Source organism: Mirounga leonina, unplaced genomic scaffold, assembly GCF_011800145.1.
Source record: "Mirounga leonina isolate KUSES-001 unplaced genomic scaffold, KU_Mleo_1.0 Mir_93, whole genome shotgun sequence".
NCBI lineage: Eukaryota > Metazoa > Chordata > Mammalia > Carnivora > Phocidae > Mirounga > Mirounga leonina.
In genome coordinates, this window is record NW_023270854.1 from 13,221,159 (window position 1) to 13,244,507 (window position 23,349).

General features: G+C 40.1%; 1 protein-coding gene across 1 annotated transcript in view; it reads right to left on the reverse strand.

Moving 5' to 3' along the window:
* Positions 1–23,349, reverse strand: part of PHLPP1 (PH domain and leucine rich repeat protein phosphatase 1) — a gene marked incomplete at its 5' end in the record, with an annotated part of 217,907 nt that overhangs the window by 7,778 nt on the left and 186,780 nt on the right. The window contains 4 exons of the mRNA XM_034996268.1: positions 1,649–1,753; positions 5,896–6,026; positions 15,097–15,259; positions 18,112–18,312. Of these exons, the coding sequence (XP_034852159.1) occupies positions 1,649–1,753; positions 5,896–6,026; positions 15,097–15,259; positions 18,112–18,312 (600 nt within the window). The remainder of the gene's footprint in view (positions 1–1,648; positions 1,754–5,895; positions 6,027–15,096; positions 15,260–18,111; positions 18,313–23,349) is intronic.

Here is a 23,349-nt window from a genome sequence, read left to right on the forward strand (position 1 = left end):
TGAACAAGTTTGTCAAACGTGAAAACTAGACGAAAGGGATAAATTCCTTAAAAGACTTAAATTACCAAAGTTCATTCTAGAAGAGATAGATAATCCCATAGCAAAGAAACAATGTGTAGTTAGAAACCAAAGAAAATTCCAGGCCCAGATGGCTTTTATTGGTAAATTCTACCAAACCTTTAAGGAAGAAATATCAATTCTGTACAAACTTTTCAAGAAAACTAAAGAAGAGGAAACAGTCCTCAACAATGAGGCCAGCATTACCCTGATATCAAAGCCAAAGACATCACAAGAAAAGTATAGGCATGAGCAACAAATTACCAGCAAATTGAATCCAGCAGCATATGAAAAGGATAATACATCGGGACCAAGTAGAACTTATCCTGGGCATGCAAAGCTGATTCAACATTCAAAAATCAATGTAATTTACCACACCAACTGACTAAGGAAGAAAACAAATGGTCATCTCAATTGAATGCAGAAAAAGCCTATGGCAAAAACTTTTAGCAAAGTATGATTAGAAGGGAATTTTCTTAACGATAAAGGGTATCTACAAAAATACCTTCAGTAATCATATTTGATGTGAAAGAATATATTCTCACCAAAGATATATGGATGGATGATAAATGCATGGAAAGATGATCAGCATCATTAGTCATCATGAAAAGCAAAATTAACCCATAATGAGCTATCACTATCAGAATGGCCAAAACTGCCACCACCACCTTATAACAGGAAGCACTGGTAAGGATGTGCAACTAGAATTCTCACACATTATGGCTGGGAATGCAAAATTGGAAAGGAATCTGGTTAGCACCTCTTCATAAGAAGCAAGCCTGAAAAGCTTGATTACAATTCTCAGGAAAATCAATATTTGCACCTGAGACAAGGAAGAAAAAGAAATTGAAATTGAGATGGACAAGTCCTGGCAGCAAGACAAGCAGCTGACCTCACAGGGAATGAACATGAAACTCCTGCCAACCTAATTTATTGTTTTTTAAAGATTTATTCATTTATCTTAGAGTGTATCATGAAAGCGAGTGTGTGAGCTGGGGGGTGGGGCGGGTGCAGAGGGGGAGAAATCCGTAAGCAGACTCCCCGCTGAGCACAGAGCCCCACGTGGGGCTCAATCCCAGGACTGGGAGATCATGACCTGAGATGAAATCAAGAGCTGGCCGCTTAACCGACTAAGCCACCCAGGCGCCCCCTGCCAAACTAATTTAAGATTGTAAGAAACAGCTCCATGAACCACTAATCAATAACAGAAGTGACTGAATATGGACAATCAAGGCTACTTCTCCTTCAATACTATCCCCTGTTTTGCTCGGTAAACAGGCTTCAAAGGCCGACTTTTCCAAAGGGCAGGGATGCATTTCAATACTTAGGCCTTCTCCATACCCTGGAGTCTCACATAGACTGAATGTGTCAGTTACACTGTATCCTAGCAACATCTCTCACAAAGAGAAGAGTATGTGATGCCAAGCAGGGCTCAGCTTACTGTTCAACGTAAGGCTTGAGGTGGCCTCACTTTAGGGAATCCTGCTCAGATCAATGTGACACGAGGGAAGTGTGTGTTAGCACTGAGCATCTTCCCCACTAAAGAAGGGAGGCGGGCTGGAGGCGCTTCTCACTCCAAAGTTTCACCCACTTGTTTTTCACCCCTGAGGCTTCAGTGTATCCATGGCTCCAGACAGCTGGGGCTCCAGATGCATCTCCTGCAGAAGGCTGATCAATCTTGAAACAGCGGATATTACTAACAAGAGAAAAGAAAGGGATGGGAATCATTAAAGTCAAAGATGTGTGAAATGCTACCTTCATTTGAGAGATGAAAAACACCTGCTAAGCACTCTGTACTTACCATTTGTTTAACATGTCTAAAATATTTATCAGCAAGAACTAGCTACTCAACAAAGTGAAAATAAAGGGGCATGAAAATTAGTTTTTATCAACATCCTAGGGTGGTGATTTGAGACCTTTACACATCACACTTCGATGGCTGCTGTCTCCTGGGCATGAAAAAGACCGCTCTCAACCTTAGTATGAGAAATCATTATGTTGGGTGTATTCTTACGGGCTGAACACCCAGATTTGAAAAGTACGAAACCTAATCCACAATCATATTGTATTTGAGAGAATTCTGCAACATTCATCCTCAAATCCAATTTCTGCCCATATCACCCCGTACAATATTTCACAAATACTGAGGACTTGTCATCCCTGAAGCTTCCAATTCTTTGCTCATTTGCAGCCATTCGTGCTAAGACATGAAATTATGAAAGGAGGAGTATTTCAATAAATTACACATTAACACTGTGAATTAAACTGGGAGACAAGTCATCTCACCTCGCTGTCACATGCCATAACTGGTCCAACAGGACCCAAGACAAATAATGAAAGTGTAAACTCTTGAATGGGGTTTATTAAAAAACACAAGTATTCAGTGCCCCCAAACAGGAAGTCCTACAGATGTGAAACAGTTTTTTAAAAAGGCTGGCTACCACACGGTGAAATAAATCCTACTTACTTATAAATTGCCACTAGTTTTTCCCCTCTATGACTTCTACAAGAGAAAAAGCTTACATATAATCTCTTAACACAGACACTTCTGTCATGACCCCAAGAATTTAACTCCAAAATACAACAAACACTGAATACCCTTCAACTCTAAGAAGTAAATCTATACCTAACTGTATTCACTTTGATTCTAGAAATAGATGATTGCAATTTCTTTGAAATTTAAAAATATTTCGTGAAAGAAAAGTTTCTACTCTCAATTACCAGCAAACATTCACTCTTCCCTTTATCCTACACTGGAAAAGTGCCAACAGAAAATCCTGAAATAAAACTAATACCTTATTTCACAGCAGAGCTATATATCCTCTTTTCAAAGTTTTCAATCCTAACAATAAAAGAGAGGCATTTAAAAAGACAGTCTGCCATTATCTGCTATTCATATGACCTGGCACCAGATTTCATCCCTGCACAATGGTAAGCAAATGAGAAGCGTTTCTTAAGGCCTACCTAAGGTTCTCATGACATCTTCGCTGCCTTTCTGAATTCCAGAGAATTCATTTCTAAAGACATTTATACTTTTTATAGAACACAGAACCTTCAAAGAAATAATTCCATTTCCTAGCCTGAAATTAAAGAAAAAGTAATCCTTAAACTACCCCCTCCCAATCCCTTCTGGTTAAGTGGGGGTTTCGCCCTCTCTGCCTAACTGAACAGTGTGGCTGAGAAGCGGTCCGAAATGACCTGAATGTCGACTCTTGTACCTCTTTAAACGAGTCTGGGAGAACATGGGAGCTGGAGCTCACACAGAGGAGCCACCACATGCCCGATAAACAGGCCAAGCCTCGAGAAGCACAAGAAATACATTAGATACGGAAGCTCTCCCAAGTTAGGAAGAAGCCATAGCCTTCCCGCTGTTAAACAGAAGGCAACATCTTTAACATAAAAGTGTTACGATTTCATTGTTACCTTTTTAAAATCTGAGAACACATGTGTTTCTTTGTAGTTGCTCAGGCCAGTTCAGTAACATGTTCACTGCAGAGACTTGAATAGATAGATTTTTCTTACACATGTATAATAGTGGGGTCATTCTATATATGTGGTTTTGCATATTTTCTAATTACGTCATGAACATTTCCCCATGACATTTTATGTTCATCCTAAAGATAATTAGATATATCTTGATGACTACCTCTGTGCCTAAAATGAGCACCACATTTCTGATTATTTTTTAGAAATAATAGAAACAGAAATAGAAAACCTTGGTCTAAGTATGTGAATATTTTTAAAAGCTTGATACAGAGTCAATAGCTTTTAAGAAAAGTTATGTCAATTTACAGTACTCCAGCAGCACCAATGTGAGGGAGGAAAATGTTATTTAAATATTTAATATTTCCTTGATATACTGAGATTGAACATCATGGTTTCATGTACCTATCTGTACTTCTTTTGTGAAATGTTAATGTTCTTTGCTTGTTTGCTGTTTGAGTACTTTTCTTATAAGAACATTTTCTATCAAGAACACTAATGCTTTTATTTTTGTTTTTTGTTTTTTTTGCCAGTGTTTCTTCTTAAGAAGTTTGTCATTTGCCTTTTAGATTTACTCTTGATTACTTCTGGAAAGATATTTCAAGTTTTTCTGTATAAAACATACTTTTAAATATTTATAACAAATATCAAAACCAATCTATATATATTGATTTCTCCTCTTGTGATCCCTGCCTCCCACCCCCCCCACCCCGTCTACATTTTTTGGCCTAAAAAGTCATATATGATTTTTTCTTACTTTTAGAAATTATTTCATTTTATAGTTAACGCTAATTTAGCTGGAATGTATTTTGGTGTGTAGTACAAATTCAACTTTTTTCTCCAAACAGCTATTTCCATTTATTAACTAATTTTGATATATTTTTAATACAAAATTTCATATATTTGTAATACTCAAAAATTTACCTGTATAAAGATGAAATATATATTGATAATCCATGCACTCTTAGTTCTGAGAAGTCCCTTAGCAAGTATGTAGGCCATCTTCCCCATCACGTAGGTGAGAAAACTAAGGTCTGTACAGACTGAGGGATTTGGGCCAAGGCTTCACATACTGACTAACGGTGGAGAGTGTCTAGGTCCCCTGTGGCTTTCCTACAACACTCTACTTAAGCAGTATTATTCAATTATATATTGAAATCAATTAAGTACCTAAAACCAACAGGCACTAATTAGGCCAATTCTATCCAGGAATCACCTTGAGTGGTGTTCAAATTCTGGCTTGCACTAAAAGCCTAGGATAATATTAATAGACTACTAATGCGACTCTTTTTAAAAAAATTCTCCTTTTCAGTTTTTTCTAAGATAATGGAATACGACTTTTAGCAGTAGACAGTATAACAGGGTTTAAGCATAAATGGCATACATAATGACTAGTGTGTATCCATGTCCAAGACTTAGTTAAGACCGGCTGCAAAAAAATTCTGCGAGAATTCAGAAAAGTTTCAAGAAGGTAATGAAGACCATCCATAATCCTATTATCCAGAGAATAACACTATTGTAACATTCTGTTTTATATCCTTGTGGGCATTTTCCAGGTGTACACGCCCAATGCACATATATTTATTTTGCAAAAAAGTGGGAACATACCGTACAAATTTCTCTGTCAACATTCTCATTTAACATCATATGTAGAGATCTTTAGAGTTAGTAATGTAACTCTACATCATTGTTTTTAATGGCTATATAATATTCAATTGGGAAGCATAATTCAATTCTCTTGACATTTAGAGGTCTGTGATGAAAATTTTTTAAAGACATCTTTTCTAATGAGGTTTCCTTTAATGTTTTACACAGTGAACCTGTAATTCTCTATCGACATCAAGAATGAGACCGTATCAAAGAATTCTCTCCCCAAACAAGAAGATAATTTAGCAGGATCTAACTACCCCCCACTCCCACTTTTGCTTAAATAATCTGGACTTCAGTTCCACATTGTGCATTTTCCCCACATTACGCATCTCTTTCAAAATCCTTTCATAACATTTGCATTAAGCATCACACCATGTTATCAGTAACTGAGATGTCAGTTTACATCTTGGCTAGTCATTGCTCTCCCCTTGTCTTTCTTTCCTCTTTCCCTCTTTGTACTCATTATTCTTGTTCTCTTTTTGTCTGGATACTTCCTCAAAAACTTTCTGACAGGACACCTGAGTATCCAACTATCTGAAATTGTTTTTGGCCCTCCATGATGGTGAACTATAGGCTCACAAATCACCTCAAACATGTGTAGATACAGCTAATAAATCAACGGGTCCTTCATATTCTGTTCAATGTTTTCACTAAGTTATAAATCCCATTGTCAGATGGGGCTGCCGAGCGTCACAAAATACTTACTTCAGAAGTTCCAAGGTTTTGTGATCGAGGGCAAGTCGGGGGTTTCCAGTCAGGTCTAGTTCTTGTAGTTTTGGAGGCAGGTTTTCTGGTAAAGTGACTTCGCTTAGCTCATTACAGCTCAGGTCCACGCACTGAATGAATGAGGGGAAACAGGAAGTGAGGGCCTGGACAGATGGTTCAGGTGGTTCTATGCTCCTACCCTTTGCCCTGAGAATCCGTCGGACCATTCACTACACGATGCTGGCCAAATGCAGAAAAATTACGTTGTCTGCTACCCTCCCATAAACACTTAAAACAGATTTTGCTAAATGCAGCTAAAATGTTTACTGTCTTTGACTAATGCAGAAAATCTGTGTTCTTTACTCTCCCCATCTTTATCCTTTTAAGCTGATCTCTACATTAAAAAAATAAGCATTAACTGAAGATCCTAAGCATAGTTTTTCTTACTGCTCACAAAAATCTCTGCACCTGTTATGACCATAAGGGTTACAGTTCTAACATCAAAATGCAACAGTGAAGGGCTTTCTTAAACCAAAAAACTTGCAACATGAGGAAAGGCAGGAAAACATACAAAATGAGAAGATAATTCAAAAGAAGCTAAATAAGAAATTGGTAAAAGATGAGCTGGTGCACATGCCTAGTATATGCAAGGGAAAAAGGCATAAGTCACATATGGATCCTGCCCTCCAGGCACCCACTACCTGGACTCTCCAACAGCTCCTGTCTAATCTCATTTGGAAAACAACCACAAAACGGGTCAGCATATTGATTAGAACAAAAATTATGTGCTATCTGTGAATGGGAATAATACCTTCTTTCTCACAAAACCTATGTAAGGCTTAAATGAGATAAGCCCTAAAATGAGGTGCTGCATTTGCGTGATAGGAGCAGGGAACCAGGGTAGAAGACAGCTCGCCATGTGCAAGAGAGAATAAGAGTAATTGGCAATTTTTCTGGATAGCATAATATGTAACCCACAATTCGGCAGAATGGGTAGGAAGCATTCAACTATCTGGCTTGGGGTGGCAGCTTATTATAATTTAAGAAAATGCCTCAAGAGCCTATTAAAGATCTTAAGATGGTTTGAAAGGCAAATTGCATCCGAGAATTTCAGAATATTAAAAGTAGACAAAATCGTTTTTATTTGGAAAAATTCTTAAGTCTATTATAGATTGGGGAGGGACAGAGACTGAATAAAATGAAAACCTGCATTTTTGGAGAAATAGATTCTCAACTGACTTCAAATAATGCAATGTTTCCATACAAATTATTTTATACCCTTGCTCCCAAACAGAAGCAATGATATAAAATTATATGCAATCTAAAATAATTATTTTGGGGGGCACCTGGGTGGCTCAGTCGTTAAGCGTCTGCCTTCGGCTCAGGTCATGATCCCGGGGTCCTGGGATCCAGCCCCTCATCAGGCTCCCTGCTCCGCGGGAAGCCTGCTTCTCCCTCTCCCACTCCCCCTGCTTGTGTTCCCTCTCTCGCTGTCTCTGTCAAAAAATAAATAAAATCTTTAAAAAGAATAAAAATGATTACTTTTTATTATGAGAGGATTATAACCACATTACAAAAAGTTGGACCAGCAGAAACGCTTAAAAAACTTGCCTTAAGTATAGCACCCTAACACAACCAGGGTTACTATTCTATATTCTTGCAGCCTCATTAATATGAACCCAAACTTTTAAAAAACATAAATGTAGGCACAATGTCATCACATTTTACTTATTCCGTACCTGCACTCCCATCCCTTTTGATAGCCTTAATACTCTAAGTACAGAAATTCACTTAACCTAAACATTAATAGGGAAATTGTCCTCTCCTTTTTCTTCTGTTTTTCCACTTATAATGGTTCCATCAACAGTCAACTGGACTTCAGTGAAAAACTGATTAATACTGATTAATGACAGGCTATTCCATCAGGATATACATCAGCACAGGGAAGATAAATGGGATCAGCACAACGAGCCGAGTAGTGATGAAACCCAAGCTTAAGGGCTGGCTGATGCGTAACTTAGAACAAGTGATTGAAAGGGCTGGCTGATGCATTGCAGAAACAAATTCAGGTCAGAGCATGCCCTACAGGGAAAGACTACAGACCTTTCAGAACATCACTGACTTTTATGAAATTGATAAGCAACGTTTTTCTCATGTTACCTAATGACTTAAACTTTCACAGTTCTGCAGTTGTAACTGCTCATTGTTTAAATTACAAAATTACAAAATGAGTTCAGTAGGGTATTTATTTATAAAGACAAGGCTGGCGGTATCTTTATAAATAATCCTCTTAGGCGGTGCTCATCATCATCACGACCCTCTGCCGCCACCCCCCCCCCCCCCCCCCCCCCCCCGCCGACCCTTAATTTTCTGCAGCCAGCTCCTGTATCCTGTCCAACCGCATCAGGTCTCCCGGGAGGCCTGGGACCGCATCCTGACTCTGCTCTAGTCTCGCTTCCCTCTGACCCACTCCCCACCGTACTGTCAGGGTGACTCTGACGTGCTTTATCCCATCTGATCACACTCCGGCTTGTCTTTCACTTGCTCCCTACCGCCTTCCAATCTGCCACCAGACTCCTCAGCATGTCAAATAAGGCCCTTCATCTGCACCTTTCACCACCTGCTTCCTCGCACTCTATATTCAACTGCGTCAAACTCAATTCCAGTTCCTGCATGTGTCATGTTCTCACTTGAGCCTCTGCGCAAACTACTCTCTGTGACTGGGCCTCTTCAAGCTTTCCCTGCCTCTCACCTGGTAAAATCTTCCTCATGCTTCTAAGTCTCAACTCAGTGCCAATTCCACTAGGACCCCTGCTTCAACTGATGCCCTTGCTTATTTATTCCTTCCATCAGACTATGATCCTGGGAACAGGCGCTGCGGCTTCTCCTCCCGTGTCCGGGGTGCTGTGTGGCACGAAGAGCGGTGCCCAACGAATACTTTCCTTCCAACGAGGAGCCAAAGAACAGCCAACTGCCTGGGAACGGGTAGACAATTATTTGCTGAACGAATACACGAACGGATCTTCTGAGAAGGCCCTCCAGTAATTCAGTCAGCTAGGATGGGAACTGAGGCACATGTGCTTAGATTAAATTCCGTCTGGAGTAAGTCGCACCCCAATGCGACACTGTCTTTAGTGGCAAATTGTGCTGCACACTGAAGGAGGTTTGTTCATAACAATTACAGGATGCTGGTACCTGGCGCTACCTACTGGCATTCACATAAATAGTGAGTGCTCCATTTATAAGTACTATTTCCTATCCTTTTAACAGTTCTCAACAAACACTTGTTAGCTGAGCGAGTGTAATGGTTGCCACTGGGAAAACAGAAAATTGGGGGGGTGAGACTGGAGAAAAACACAGTACTTGCACAGTCTATGTTATTTAATGGATGTTTCTCTATTGTTTAATGCGCTAAAACTTTCTTGAAAATACGTTGCTAAACAGAATGTTAAATTTGCCTACCACATAACTAACAAAATTACCTTTCCCTCTCAGGCCTCTTCTAGGACATAGCTTGCAAAAGTTATTTGGCTATCCTACAAAATTCTGGTAAGAATACTGAAAACAGAATTATCCAATCCTTGGAAAAAGTGAGATAACTCATAGCTGGAGGAACTCATGACTTAGAGGAAAATTACTGCTAATTCGTTTAGCTAAGAGCACAGGAAAATAATCAGTGCATCTTAAAGAGAACTGATCTATCATTTAAGCATAGTTATTACCAAAGCTCCAATATCTTTATTATAATATTTTCCTCACAAAACATTACTAAAGACATAGGCGTATCCATTTTTTTATAATCTTTTTTTTTTTTTAAGATTTTATTTATTTATTTGAGAGTGAGAATGAGAGAGAGAGAGAGAGCATGAGAGGGGAAGGGTCAGAGGGAGAAGCAGACTCCCTGCCGAGCAGGGAGCCCGATGCGGGACTCGATCCCAGGACTCCAGGACCATGACCTGAGCCGAAGGCAGTCGCTTAACCAACTGAGCCACCCAGGCGCCCCTAGGCGTATCCATTTTTAAAAAAGATTTATTTGTGTATTTAAAAAGAGCGAGCGAGCGAGCACATGAGTGCGGAGGCAGAGGGAGAGACAGAATCTCAAGCAGACTCCTCACTGAGTGCAGAGCCTGACCTGGGGCTTGATCCCAGGACCGAAACCAAGAGTCGGACGCTCAGCTGAGCCACCCAGGTGCCCCGGGCATATCCACTTTCGTAGCAGTGTGTGTTCTGTTATCTGCCCGTAACTGCCCGCGTTGCCCCCACACGGCAACTTCACCTCCTGGCTCTGGGCGAGCCGCAACGGCTTGCGTCAGTCTCGAGAGCACAGCTAGCCCGCCACCTCGGCCATGCTGCCCGACAGCTCTGCCAGGGGCCGGCGGGGCGCTCCCACTCACCTCTGCACTCCCTGGCCCTCACGGGGCGAAAGCTGCTGGTGTAATTATTTCTGTAATTACTCAGACATGTATATTGTTTAAACTGCCCCACCTTTCATCAGGGAGTTGCAAAAGAAGACCTTTAATCTTGTATAAAGCCTCCTTCTCTATTACAAATACTGTGATTTTTCTCTGAACAGGCTCACTAATTTTCATTATGAATTCATTAAGCAGCAAATAAATGCAAGTAGTCATCCAAAGGAACACGGATTTGGCACCTACAAAGCGGCAGACGATAGGCCAGACATCAGGGATCTACAGAGATGGCACCGCAGGCCCCACCCTGGGGATCCCAAGGCCAGAGGGGGAAATAAACACTACTGTGAATCAACAACAGGTTCAAGTGTGCGTGGTCGCGACAGCAAAAGGGCCACTCCTGAGACTTTCCAGGACGGGATTTTTGTGAGGAATCAAAGGTAAAGGTAATGTTAGGAAATCTCCGAAATAATTATTACTGACCCAGATTCTAGGACCATAACGACGACTGCTCCTGGTTTCTGGCTTTCAGATATGCAATATAAATGCCCCGATGACCTTTTTTAAGTCTATGAGGTCAGCTATTCTACCCAGCTAACACCTAACTGGCCCCTGATCTGTCTTCATTTGCATTATCCTACTTTCCAAACAATTAATCTCTTTTCTTTCATCCGTTCTGACCCAGCCGTTTCCCCACGTTCTTGGTGTCTTTATCACCAAGCTGGTTCTCTCTCTCTCTCTCCTTAGAAACAAGAGCAAGCAGAGTTTGATTCCAAGGGATAGTCAACTTCATACTTCACTTCCCAGTGAAACTAACACAGATCCTAGAGATGAGTTCACTCACCTTATCCAAGTAGTTCATCACTGCATAGTACAACATGAAAATAATCTTCTGAAGATTTAAAACATTTTATTTTATTATTCTTTTTAATCTTTTTTTAAAAGTTTTTTTAAAAATCTGTCAGAGAGAGCACAAGCAGGGGGGTGTGGCAGGCAGAGGGAGAAGCAGGCTCCCCGCTGAACAAGGAGCCCAATGTGGGACTCGATCGCAGGACCCTGGGATCATGACCTGAGGCAAAGGCAGACGCTTAACCGACTGAGCCACCCAGGCGTCCCAGATGTAAAACATTTTAAAAGATACTGTTCATCCAGTAATTAAAATCAAGATGCCACAGGAACATGTTAAATTTAAAAAAGAAGTTGCTGCTGATATGGTGTTTAAACTACAAATTTCATTCACATATGTCACACATTTATCTACTTAAACCACACTTCAAAAAGGTTAGTCACTAATTGGAAGTTACTCAACTAAGATCTTGGGGAACCGAGTGCCATACTCATGGTCACTTTTGCTATTTGGATTCATTACCATGGGCAGCCGAAATGTGGACTTCAGCTCAGGACCAGCCAAGCCAAGTCTGGCTTATATGGTGACTCTGGAATCATGTCTTCTTCTCTACCTCATTGAGAACTGATCTATATCCAGAGGGAAGCCCTTCTATTTTAGAACCAGGATAGAACAAATAACCTGCTCTGGGAATACAGGACTGGAGGTAGGGAAGATTTATTTGAAAGTGCTAAACAAAAGTGAAGACAATAAAACTAAGGAACAAAAAGTACTCTGACTCTGGGCCCACTTGGGCTCAATGGAAAATTCTGAAAATATATGTTTTCCTACTAATAACTTATATGACCTTCTTGCCCAAGTATAGAAATCGATGCCTGAGGATGAGCAGATCTCACTGAATGTACCAAAATGAGAAAAGACCAGACCTAAATTTTATCCAAGACTAGAAGGTGCATACAGTTTCTGTTTTAGGGGTACATGAATAATGGCTTAATTTTTCAAGTTAAAAAATGTATTTTAGCACATGTATTTTAGTAGGGGAACTTGTTTACCCTTTTAAGTAATAATTGGCTTTGAAGTTTTGGTAACAAAGCTATGAATAAGCACTTTCCTTTAAAGTCTTAAAAGAAGAGACTGCTTGGAGAGAACAAGCTAGTTAAATATAGTAGGGCCTCTCCCTCTTTAAATCATGTTCCCTGCTCAGTTTTTATAATTGCAATGATCATAATACCTTTTAGGAACTACTTTACAATTACTTCACTTTATTTTCAACAAGCAATAGGAATATAATCTAGGGTTATTAACTCAATAATAAAATTTTAGTAGAGGCTGAGTATTTCAACTTAGGACATTAAAAACATGCTAATTTAGAGCTCAGTTTGCAGATGCTCATAGGTATTTTATCACTTGAGATACAGCAAGCCTTTTTACCAAGAATTTTCTTTTGGATGGTTTAAATGTGTGTAAATACACTGCAATTTAAAATATTCTCATATGAAAGAACACTGACATACCAATTCAGGGGTCTAAAACAATATAACTACTACTTTATCAATGCTATCTGCCCACGGCTGCGAAATGTACACTTCTGTATATAAAGGATACTTGCTATTGCTCATCACCACTCCCACCCCAAAGAAAACCCCCAACAACAAAATCTCTATCTATTGGTAATGGAAGAGCTGGATCAGAAAGACAGGACATGGGACGCCTGGGTGGCTCAGTTGGTTAAGCGTTTGCCTTCGGCTCAGGCCATGATCCCAGGGTCCTGGGATCGAGCCCCACACTGGGCTCCTTGCTCAGCGGGGAGCCTGCTTCTCCCTCTGCTGCTCCCCTTGCTTATGCTCTTTCTCTGACAAATAAATGAATAAAATTAAAAAAAAAAAAAAAGACAGGACATTATTAACATACAGAAACTGCTAAGATATAATAGCTGGGATAACAAGAAAAATCAAAGACCAAAAGAAACAAAACCATTAAAAAAGCAATACCAGAAGTAAAACTTTTAAAGGAGCTGTGTAGTCAGGCACAGACAGAAGTCAACAGAAGACGTTCAAAAGAAATAGAAGGCACCGACTTTAGAATCCAGGAAGCCAAGCTAGGGTCGAGGAGAGAATTCATTTTCACCGAATAGTCAGATTTTGCAAAATCTAGTCAAAACCCGAAAAGTTTAAATGTAACCTGTATCTGTACTTTAGACACTTAAAAAAAAAAAAAAAGCCTAATCCACAATTTAGAGTTACAGAACATTAAAAGCCAGGTGCAGAAAGTAAGACCAGCAAATGGGAGGTTGGTCTGGAGACTTTTCCCTTCTTGTCCTGGGGTCGCACCAGGCACAGTGCACAGAGACCAGTTTAATAGGTGCCCCCAGAAGATACCACGGCGCTGCCCCCATGTCCAGCAATGGGCAACACAGGGGCCCCGGGAAGCTTAGCAGCTAACCTGGTACTGGAGGCAAAGACATATTTAAGGAACAGATTTCCGTGTTTTACCGATCATCAACCGGAACAGTTGCTCCATATAACCAACATCACAGCTGAACCCCCTCAAGGACTATATAACTGTAGCTAACCTTTAGAGAGTTCTCGCTACATGCCACTCCTACTGCAAACGTTCACACGTACTATTTCCTTTCGTCCTCAGCAGTGCGGTAAAGGAAGGACTATTCTTCCCCTCACTGTCCAGCTGAGGAGATGGGGCAGTTAAGGAACTTAGAGCTGGATTCAGCTCCAGGTCTGTCTCCCTTCAGAGCCCCCCCTCTTCACCAGTGTGTAAGGTCCTATGTAGAAAGTACAAGTAAACTACGGCTGCTAGCTTACAACCAATGTTCTAAAATGCCCGCGATGTATGAAATGATGGGGTGCTCACAGTGAGACACACCGTGGCCTACAGCGTGCACACACATGCACACACTTGGAAATGGCTTGTGTGCACCTCAACCATGCAGACGTACAGAAACCGCTGTGGTGAAAGGTTATGAGCGCCACTTAAAGTGCCTTCAAATGTCCATACACTTTCTTAAATCTGATACATAAAGGTCGTATCAGAAAGTGCCTGAAAAATGACGAGTGGCCAAGTAGGACGACTTCTGTTCCCTTTAGGAGGTTAGAATGTGCTCTAAGTCTATAACCACGGAGTTATTTTTTATTAAGCACAAGACTGATGATCGGAAATGCTAAGATGCAAATGAAAAAATACATGCTATGTAAAGAACTTCCTACTTTGGCACCCAAAAAACATGAATAAGAAGTTGTTAGATGGCTTTCATCCTGGGGAACTGGTTTCAGCCTATGATCTACCCTGAGTCAGAAGTCGGGAACTGCAGACTATCTCTGCCACCAACTCCTGTCTTCATGTACACAAATCCCTTCATTATTCAGCACCCCAGTATCAAATGGGAATAATACCTGTTCTGCTAGTTTCATTAAGTTGAAAGGACTGTTTAGTGACAGTATTGATGCTGTGTTTATCTAGGGAACTGTGGCTAAGTGGGTGCTGAACAGCGGATGCTACTTAATTGGGGGAGCCTGGGGGCAAGGGTGCAGTGGTAATGTTAGCCTTTTCAAACTGCTGTCAGACGTTCGAGTGACAATCTCTTTCGAGCCTCATAACCACCCTGGAAATAAGGAGGACAAGTATTGTTAGATAACAAAGAGTTAGGTGACTCTATGGTTAGCCTTAATTCACACAGCTAGTTATGGACAGGGCCCAGAATATAATTTTCCCAACTCCTAATCCAGTGCCTTTTTATTTCTTCTTCTTCTTCTTGTTTTTTTTCCCCCTCTGTTGACTCGACAGTGTAGTCCAGTAGTTAGGAAGGATGGGGCAGGGATGACTGAGAGTCTTCTATCCAACAAAGGTGCAAACACCCTGCACTGATGAACTGGAGAAAACAATTCTCTTTCCTGACCTGCAGCTTGGAGTTTATGAGATCAAACCACATACCTTGATTTCTGGGAGCTGCATAACTTCAGGAAAGACCTCGATGCAATTAGAATGAGCAATCATGGTGTGCATGCGCCGGCAATTCATGATGGTCGTCGGGATGGCTTTCAGTTTATTCCCACTGATGTCAATTTCTTCAAGTTCCTCCAGTTTTGCCATTTTACTAAAAAAGACAAAATCCAAGGGGCAGGGGGTCAAAAAATAATCATAAGGCAATTTAAGAAGAAAATAATACATAATGAGAATAAAAAGGGAATTTACTATGAGTCTAAAGATCCTCTAAAGATTGACTTGTATAATATACACTTCATGTTAACTATCCTGGAATTAAAAAAAAAGATTCACTTGTAGTAGCCATTTTAACAAATGACCATTTTTCACTACTGTGTTTGAGTATCAAAGTATTTTAACACCTCCTTTCCTACTACAAAACAAAAACTACTAACTTCAACTCTTCAAATTAAGCAAAAATAGAAAAATGGATGTCCCTTTCCTCTTAAAACTGTGTGAATTAAGTTATCTCAGCAACAATAACTATGCTACATAGCTTAGTCTGAACTCCAATAAAAATCCTACTCAAGTGGGTCAAAAGTGAGCATTAGTCCAATATAAGTGCTTTAAAAGAGCTCAGTTTGAGAGAATGATTTCTTTGTATTGGCACTGAGAACTCAAGGGGATGTAGAGGAGAACGGGGCTCGTATGAAGATATGCTTTCTCCTAAAACCCTACTCCCCAAATTCCTCTGACATCATTCGTGATGATAAGGTGGTGGGGAGTATCATCCGGATCATCTCTTGACCTTCTGGCGGTGCCCAAATTTAAACCATACCCAAAAGAAATTTCTCTTACCTCCTGCTAAACACCTACAAAAGCAGACTCTCTCTAACCTTACCTTAATAGCATGTCCTAATATATTGAACACTTTTGTTTAAGAATGTCTTTTATTGTTCAACATTAATTTATAGCTGATCATCATCATAGTAAGTAATAATTATAGTAACCGAATAAAGAAAATTTCAGAGTTAAGGTTTCTTGCCTTTTCTGTAAATCTGGAGGAAAAAACCTTCCACCCCTATAGTCCCTAGAATAGCATCTACCACCCTTCTGACTCTTTTTCTACCACTGTTGATGCTCGACTCCAAAAAGCACAGGATTCCCAGCGAGTGTAACTCAAACTTATAATCTGAATCATTCAGTTTACAATTGTTGGTATCTCCTCTGTTTGTTATGGCTATCTGTGTCATAATAAACCTTTAAAAAATTTAGCAAGAAATTCTTTTATTACTTTTCTTCCTGTCATCTCTCAAATATAAAGGTTATCTTATTTGCTTATCTTGAAAATAAATATATGCCAAAGATACAATAAGAACTAAGTTTTCATATGACGACATCAAGTCTCTTAATATCCTAAACAGCCAACACGGCATTAGGATGCACTACAAACAACATTGTGTACGTGGACTGTGATGTAATCCAGCTCCGATTGCCTGAATTTGTAAGACTATTACTTTTGGGGAAGAAATATGGAGAAATCAATGAGTAATGGGGCATGAAACATGACTGAAAGTATAGAAATATTTTTTTTCCAACAAAGAAAAAGTTAAAGAAGTTTCCATCCGTCAACATACAAAGAAAGTGGTCAAAGGGCCATACGGCTGGAGCATGTTCTTTCGTTCAGCAACCGGCTGTGGAGTGTCTACCCCAGGCCAGACCTCATAGGAGACGTGGGCCTGATGGAGGCAATTCACAGTCCTGACTCTTAAGGAACTCGGAGTCTTCAAGGGAGTTCCTGTGGCATATCACAATCCCCAGGGAGATAGAAATTATAGCAGAGTGGATTTTTATGAGGTGCATAAAAAAGTTCTCTGTATTTAGGCTGATTACAACGGGCATGGGTCACGGGGGAATACCATCAAAATTTGAGTTGATGACATTTCTCCTGCAGGGCTTACTCACCATCTCAAACAGGACCATGAGTCCTTTCAGAGATATTGTTATGTGATGACCATGTTTTCTTTCAAAAATATCATCTCCTCATTCCATAGTAAAATACTATGTACACAGTAAAAGTACATAGAAGTTAAAAAAAAAAAGTACATAGAAATACAGTACACAGAAGAAAAAAAGGTTTAGTCATTAACATCATTAACATCAAATGAGAGGGAAAAAATCAAGAAATAAAGATACACAACAACCACCACCAAACAGAGCAACACTTGAAGTCAGTGCATATTTGCAATGCATAGTGAGGTTTCTGTTGGTTGGGAGCCTTGATGGCTGTGGGGGGCAAGCTGTGCCAATATTTTGCTTTGTCCCAGGGCTGAGCTGTAGTTGGCAGCAGAATGGTAGAGGGGTTAGTGTTTGCTGCTTTGGTGTGTGGATGTGCGTTCCAAGTCCTAACTTGTTAGATGCCAAATGCCAACGACACAGAAGCCTAGTGAATCCTTCCCGGCTCAGTGTGGGGATTCAGCCAAAGTTAGACACAGCGCCACTGCTCCCCAAAATCAGAAGTTCACATTACAACAGAATTAAAAGTGGAATATTCTGAGAGCCATAAATTATTTACAATGCCACAGGGCTTCTGTGGTTGCAGAGACCACAACTGCTTTTTACATCACCGCACAAATATAAAAACCGGAAGCGAATTAAGAACTGTAAGGTATTCTAGTTTATGTTCTAAATTCCTACACACCACAGTAAGGTAATTTTTAAAAAATAATTTGGCTAAAAAGAACCAAAAGAAAAAACATGCCCATGAAATGACAGATCTTATTTCAAAATCACAAGTAACATGGTCGTGATTGGGTCTTGGGATACATTCATACTAGAAAAACTAACACCTTTCTCTTTAGGGAAATGCTAATCATGGCTTAGATGAAAGACAACTGTGAACAAGGATCAGGAGGAACAAGCTTCACGTGATCTGGGAAATAAACATTTTATCTTTTGCTTTTCTATCTACGAATCCATTTTCAGAAATGCAACGAACAACATCCCTCTGTGATCTTCTTTTACCTTGCTGGAAAACTTTGAAGTCGGTTGTAGGCCATGTGAAGGATCTTTAGATGGGGGTGTCCTGTTAACAAGGGCACACATTTATCTGTGAGGTTGTTATTTGTCAAATACAACTCCTGTAAGATGCTGTTCGTCTCTTCAGAAAGAGTGGCTGGAGGAAGGGTTTCCAGTTTGTTTGCAGATGCATTCAGGAATCTCAGGCTACAATGACAAAATTGCAACAAAAATCCCACTGGTAAACCAGATGTCTAGTCCAGGACCCTCAACAAATCTAGAATTTTTCTGACTGATACCTGGAATATTAGAAACTGGATTTAAAAGTAGGCCCTGGCTTTACTAGCAGGCATATGGATACATGACTCCACTATCTATGATGAACACACTAACTATATGTGTTAAATACAAAAAGATAAAAACCAGTTTTTATGGAAGCACAAAGGTGAGAGGAAGGGATTAATTTTATAGCTGGTAGGGAGTGGAAGGGAAAGTGATAAAGTAATGTTATTATTCTGCCTTAAGGAAGAGAAAACAATTGCGTATTTTTAAATAAAAGAGCCCTTCGAGTAATAAACCAATTAGACCTTAGGTCACAATACAACGAAATCACATACTGACTAAGTCCTTTTCAGTATGGGGCCCAAACCACATCTTACTGACATGTGTTCACAACTGCAGGCGACACTTGGCTCTGTATTGACTACTATATAGCAGTGAGAATGAAAAACGGCAACCACACACACCAGCAGGATGATGCTCACAAATAGGAGAGCGAAAGGAGTGATACCAGAGTATTCGCTGCATGAGTCCATAATTATCAAATTCAAAGTTGGGCAAAACTAACGTACGGGGCGTCTGGGTGGCTCAGTCATTAAGTGCCCGACTCTTGACTTTGGCTCAGGTCATGATCTCAGGGTTATGGGATCGAGCCCTGCTTCGGGCTCTGCGCTCAGTGGGGAGTCTGAGTTTCTCTCCCTCTCCCTTTGCCCCTTCCCCAAGCACACACCCTCACTCTCTAAAATAAATAAATCTTTAAACAAAACAAAACAAATCAACTAATGTATGCTATTAGAAGTCAGGGAAGGGAAGTAGTGTCTGGGAGAGCGCTTCTAATTTTTCTAATACAATGTTTTGGTTCTTGATCTGGGTGCTGGTTACACAAGCGTGTTCACTTAATTCATCAAGTGCTACACTTATGATTTGGTCCCTTTTCTGTATTTATATTTCAATAAGATATACATTAAAATAAACAAACAAGGTGTATATGCTGCCCCAGTTATCCAGATGACAGAGTGAAAATGGCTAAAATATGAAGAATGTTTTTACACCCCAGCTAACTAAAATCACATAATCCTTCCATAGTTATTGTGAAACACAGATAAACGTAAAACGTGAAGCTGGAGAACTGAAGCAGAATCCTTGCTGTGATCAGGCTCCATGTCACTGGAAAGAGAAGGGAAGGACAGAGCAGGTACTGTGCCTGGCTCGTGAGTCACACAGGTGACCCTCCAGCTTCACAATGGACGTGCACTGTGTGGGCTCCACTGGGAAGCCGCAGCATCCGGAATGTGGAGAGTGTTCTGCCCATCACACTCTCCACTATGGTTACCAAGGTCAAAGCCACCTTGCCTCCCCATCTGGAAAAGCCTGTTAATGAACCACCTTTGTCTTGTTTCACAACCACCCGGGTTTGAAACTTTCAGCGTCCAATTCAGGACTGCTTTGCCATATGTTAGGAAAAAGAATAAAATCTTCCTTAAAGAAAAAGACTATGGAATACGAGGTATAGTTATTTTTACCCTTGGACCAAAAGAAGGCTTTGTATTCAGGAGTCATCACCAGGACTGTCATGCCAAGCTCTCAATCCACTAATCCTGCCCATTCTTGCAAACCCCCCACACATACTTACACACACACTCCAATTCCACTACTTGTCTAAGGAAAAGCAGCTTCCCCAAAATAGAACATTTTCCATTAAAGAAACACGTATTCCGTTGACATTTAAAAAAAAAAAAAAAAAGGATGTTAGAAAGGGCTGTACAGACCATAAATAGTCATGGGAAATTATAGTTGTGTGTGCTACACAGAAGAAAATAAAGGTCATTCATGCAGTTTCTGAAATGGTTTTGAACTAGGAAGGAAACCAATTTCAGCACCGTAGTTCTTCAAAGTATTTTTACAAATCTGTTTTGTTATATCACCTGACTTAAATACCCTGTTAAGAATTTCTTCAGTCAAGAATTAGAACAAATTAAAATGTATTGCCCTGAAACATCATGGACTGGGGTTGGCTGGGAAACTGTATGACAATCTCATTAAAATATAATGGTCTAGGCAATATATAGTTATGGACGTAAGAAAAGAGAATTCATGAACATTTGCATATCTTCAGGCAGGCCAGAAAAGGAGGGAATATTGTTTTGAAAGAAAAAAAGGCTGACTAGTGAATGCTCACCTAGAAAGCTGCCAAAAGGACTCGGAAAATCCCTCACAACATCTCAATGAAGAGAAGAAAGTGATTGCCAAAGAGACTTGTCCTCTCATCAAGATGTTGAAATTTGCTGTACTGAAGGGGCCATATACTCTTTGGTGGGAAATTAAGAGGGAGAAAAAAAAGAAAATCCCACATCCTACCCCGCCAGGAAATGAAACTAAGTTGAAACTACATGGGCTGGTTCCAAAGGATTTGATTTGAACTGAAAGGGCCTGATTGAATCATCTTGTTAGTTAACGGTCAGAGGGCAGACAATTGGGCTACAAAGATTTTTGATTATAATGGTCTCAGGAAAATTCAATTCAAAGACCATTCTCTTAAAAATAAAAACACTTGTCCCCCAACCTCACAATATTTCAGCAGGAGACAAATGCTGCATTTCCACCAGAACGAGCAACTACTTTAATTTTGCAAAATTTCTCCAGTTTGGCTAACAGTTTAACTAAAAAATCAGGGTATATAACCCCACCCACTGCTTTCAAAACCTCCAAAAAATTCCTAAAGCGCTGAGTTTGGTCTCAACTCAAGATGATGTGATAACCTCCTTAAGCCTCTCCCTTATAGATTTTTGTGATAACTGTATAAAAGATAGGAGACTGGTTCACGTGCCAAGAAATGTTTCATCCATATAATCCTCTTCACTAGGCGACCCTCCTCTGCTAGATAGAGAAAAAGCAGTCACATATGACTGCTTTCTATTCACCTGTAAGGTGCTGTGTAGAGACCACAGCTCTTTCCTATTTTCTATTTCATTTTGTTCTCCCATCATCACAGAGATGCCCCCTCATATTTCACCAAAGACAGAAACGCAAGCTGAGAAAGGTCAAATTACTTGGCAATTATTAAACAGTAATTAATGACAAAGCCAGAAATAAAACCCAGACCTCATTAATCTTAAGAGTCCATGATTCCCTAACACATCTCTCCAAAATTCAAATGTTAAAAAACAGTAATAATAAAACATTTTCCTGAGGATATTTTCGTAGGCCCTTCTCTCCTGAAATGCTGGAGGTGAAGCAGGGCACCGGCTGGGTAGTGTGAAAATTACATGTGCACAGTACTTTAAACTCCATCCTTAAGATAACTTGGTACTCAAAAACTTTTCTTAGCAGAAAGTACAAAAGTTGCAGAGAGAAAACTCATGTACAGCTCCTGCCCTAAAGCATTTGGAAAGTTGCCCACAACAGCAGGAGACAAATCCACTTCCTGCTTCTTGAGCAATTTGCTCTGTTCTTCCTTGGCACATTCTGTCCATCTGCTCTGGCTCATCTAGGTTTTTTTGTTTTGTTTTGTTTTTGTTTGTTTGCTTTTTAGTAATTTCCAGCACACCCTTAAATTTTACAGCCAAATTCTGTCACTGAAACAAAGTGCAGGATTTGGTATCAAAACCGATTTACCTATTTTAAGTATACCAGGCCTTCTGCATTAAAAAAAAAAATTATTTATTTTGGAGAGAGAGAGAGTGCACAAGTGGAGGGAGGGGCAGAGGGAGAGAGAGAATCTCAAGCAGACTCTGGGCTGAGTGCAGAGCCCAACACAGGGCTCAATCTCACGACCCTGAGATCATGGCCTGAGCCGAAACCAAGAGTCAGATGCTCAATGGACTGAGCCACCCACGCACCCCGGCATTCCGCATTTTAATAGTTTTTCTGGAGCTCAGTACTGGGACTTCTATTAAAAATGCAAAAGGTTAAGATTTCAAGCCCAGCAAAACTCTTCTACTTTTACACAAAGCCTTGATTTCTGGCCCCCAAAGTCCCAGAACTATGAAACACTCTCAATTCCTTATCATCTGTCTATACAGAACAACACTTTTAACAATTTCATCTGTCTTCAGAAGGCTGATAGCTCTTAAGGGAAGGGCTTTCAAATGTTTGATAGTAACCAAGAGTACAAATTACATTTTACATTACCACCCAGTACAGATGCAACATACACATGTATAAGTGAAAGTTTCACAGAAGCACCTGGGTGGCTCAGTCGGTTAAACATCCGACTCTTGATTTGAGCTCGGGTCCTGGTCTTAGAGTCGTGGGATGGAGCCCCGTGTTGGGCTCTGCATTCAGCCCAGAGTCTGCTTGTCCCTCTCCCTCTGTTCCTCCCCCCACCTGCTCTCTATCTCTAAAATAAACAAATAAAATCTTGGGGTGCCTGGGGAGCACAGTCGGTTAAGCACCCAACTCTTGGTTTTGGCTCAGGTCATGATCTCAGGGTCGTGAGACTGAGCCCCATGTTGGGCTCTGCACTCAGCCCAGGGTCTGCTTGAGATTCTCTCTCTCTCTGCCACTCCCGCTTGTGCTCTCTCTAAAATAAATAAAATCTTTTAAAAATAAATAATAAATAAATAAAATCTTTTTTAAAAAGTAGAAAAAAAAGTTTCACAATCACTACTTAATCTGACTCTATTCGTTTCTATCCTACTTAATTTTTTAAAGTGTTGGTAGAAACCCACTAAATTAATGTTTTACCCCACTAATCAATTTGAAAAGAGAACCACAATTATTAATTGCCTAGCAACACCACCTAATAGCGGGGATTCCAAGTGAAGAAAATTGCATACAGTCTAACAGAACTATTATTTTGGAAGGTATGAAAATCTGCCTGGCTACAAGGCTACCAGGTAAAGGAACAAAAATTATACAGATGGAAGAATTGTTGAATAAGAACACAAAAAGAATTAGTTTTAAAAATTAAGTACAATTAAGAATTAATTTAACATTTATGCAATACTACAAATTCATCTACAG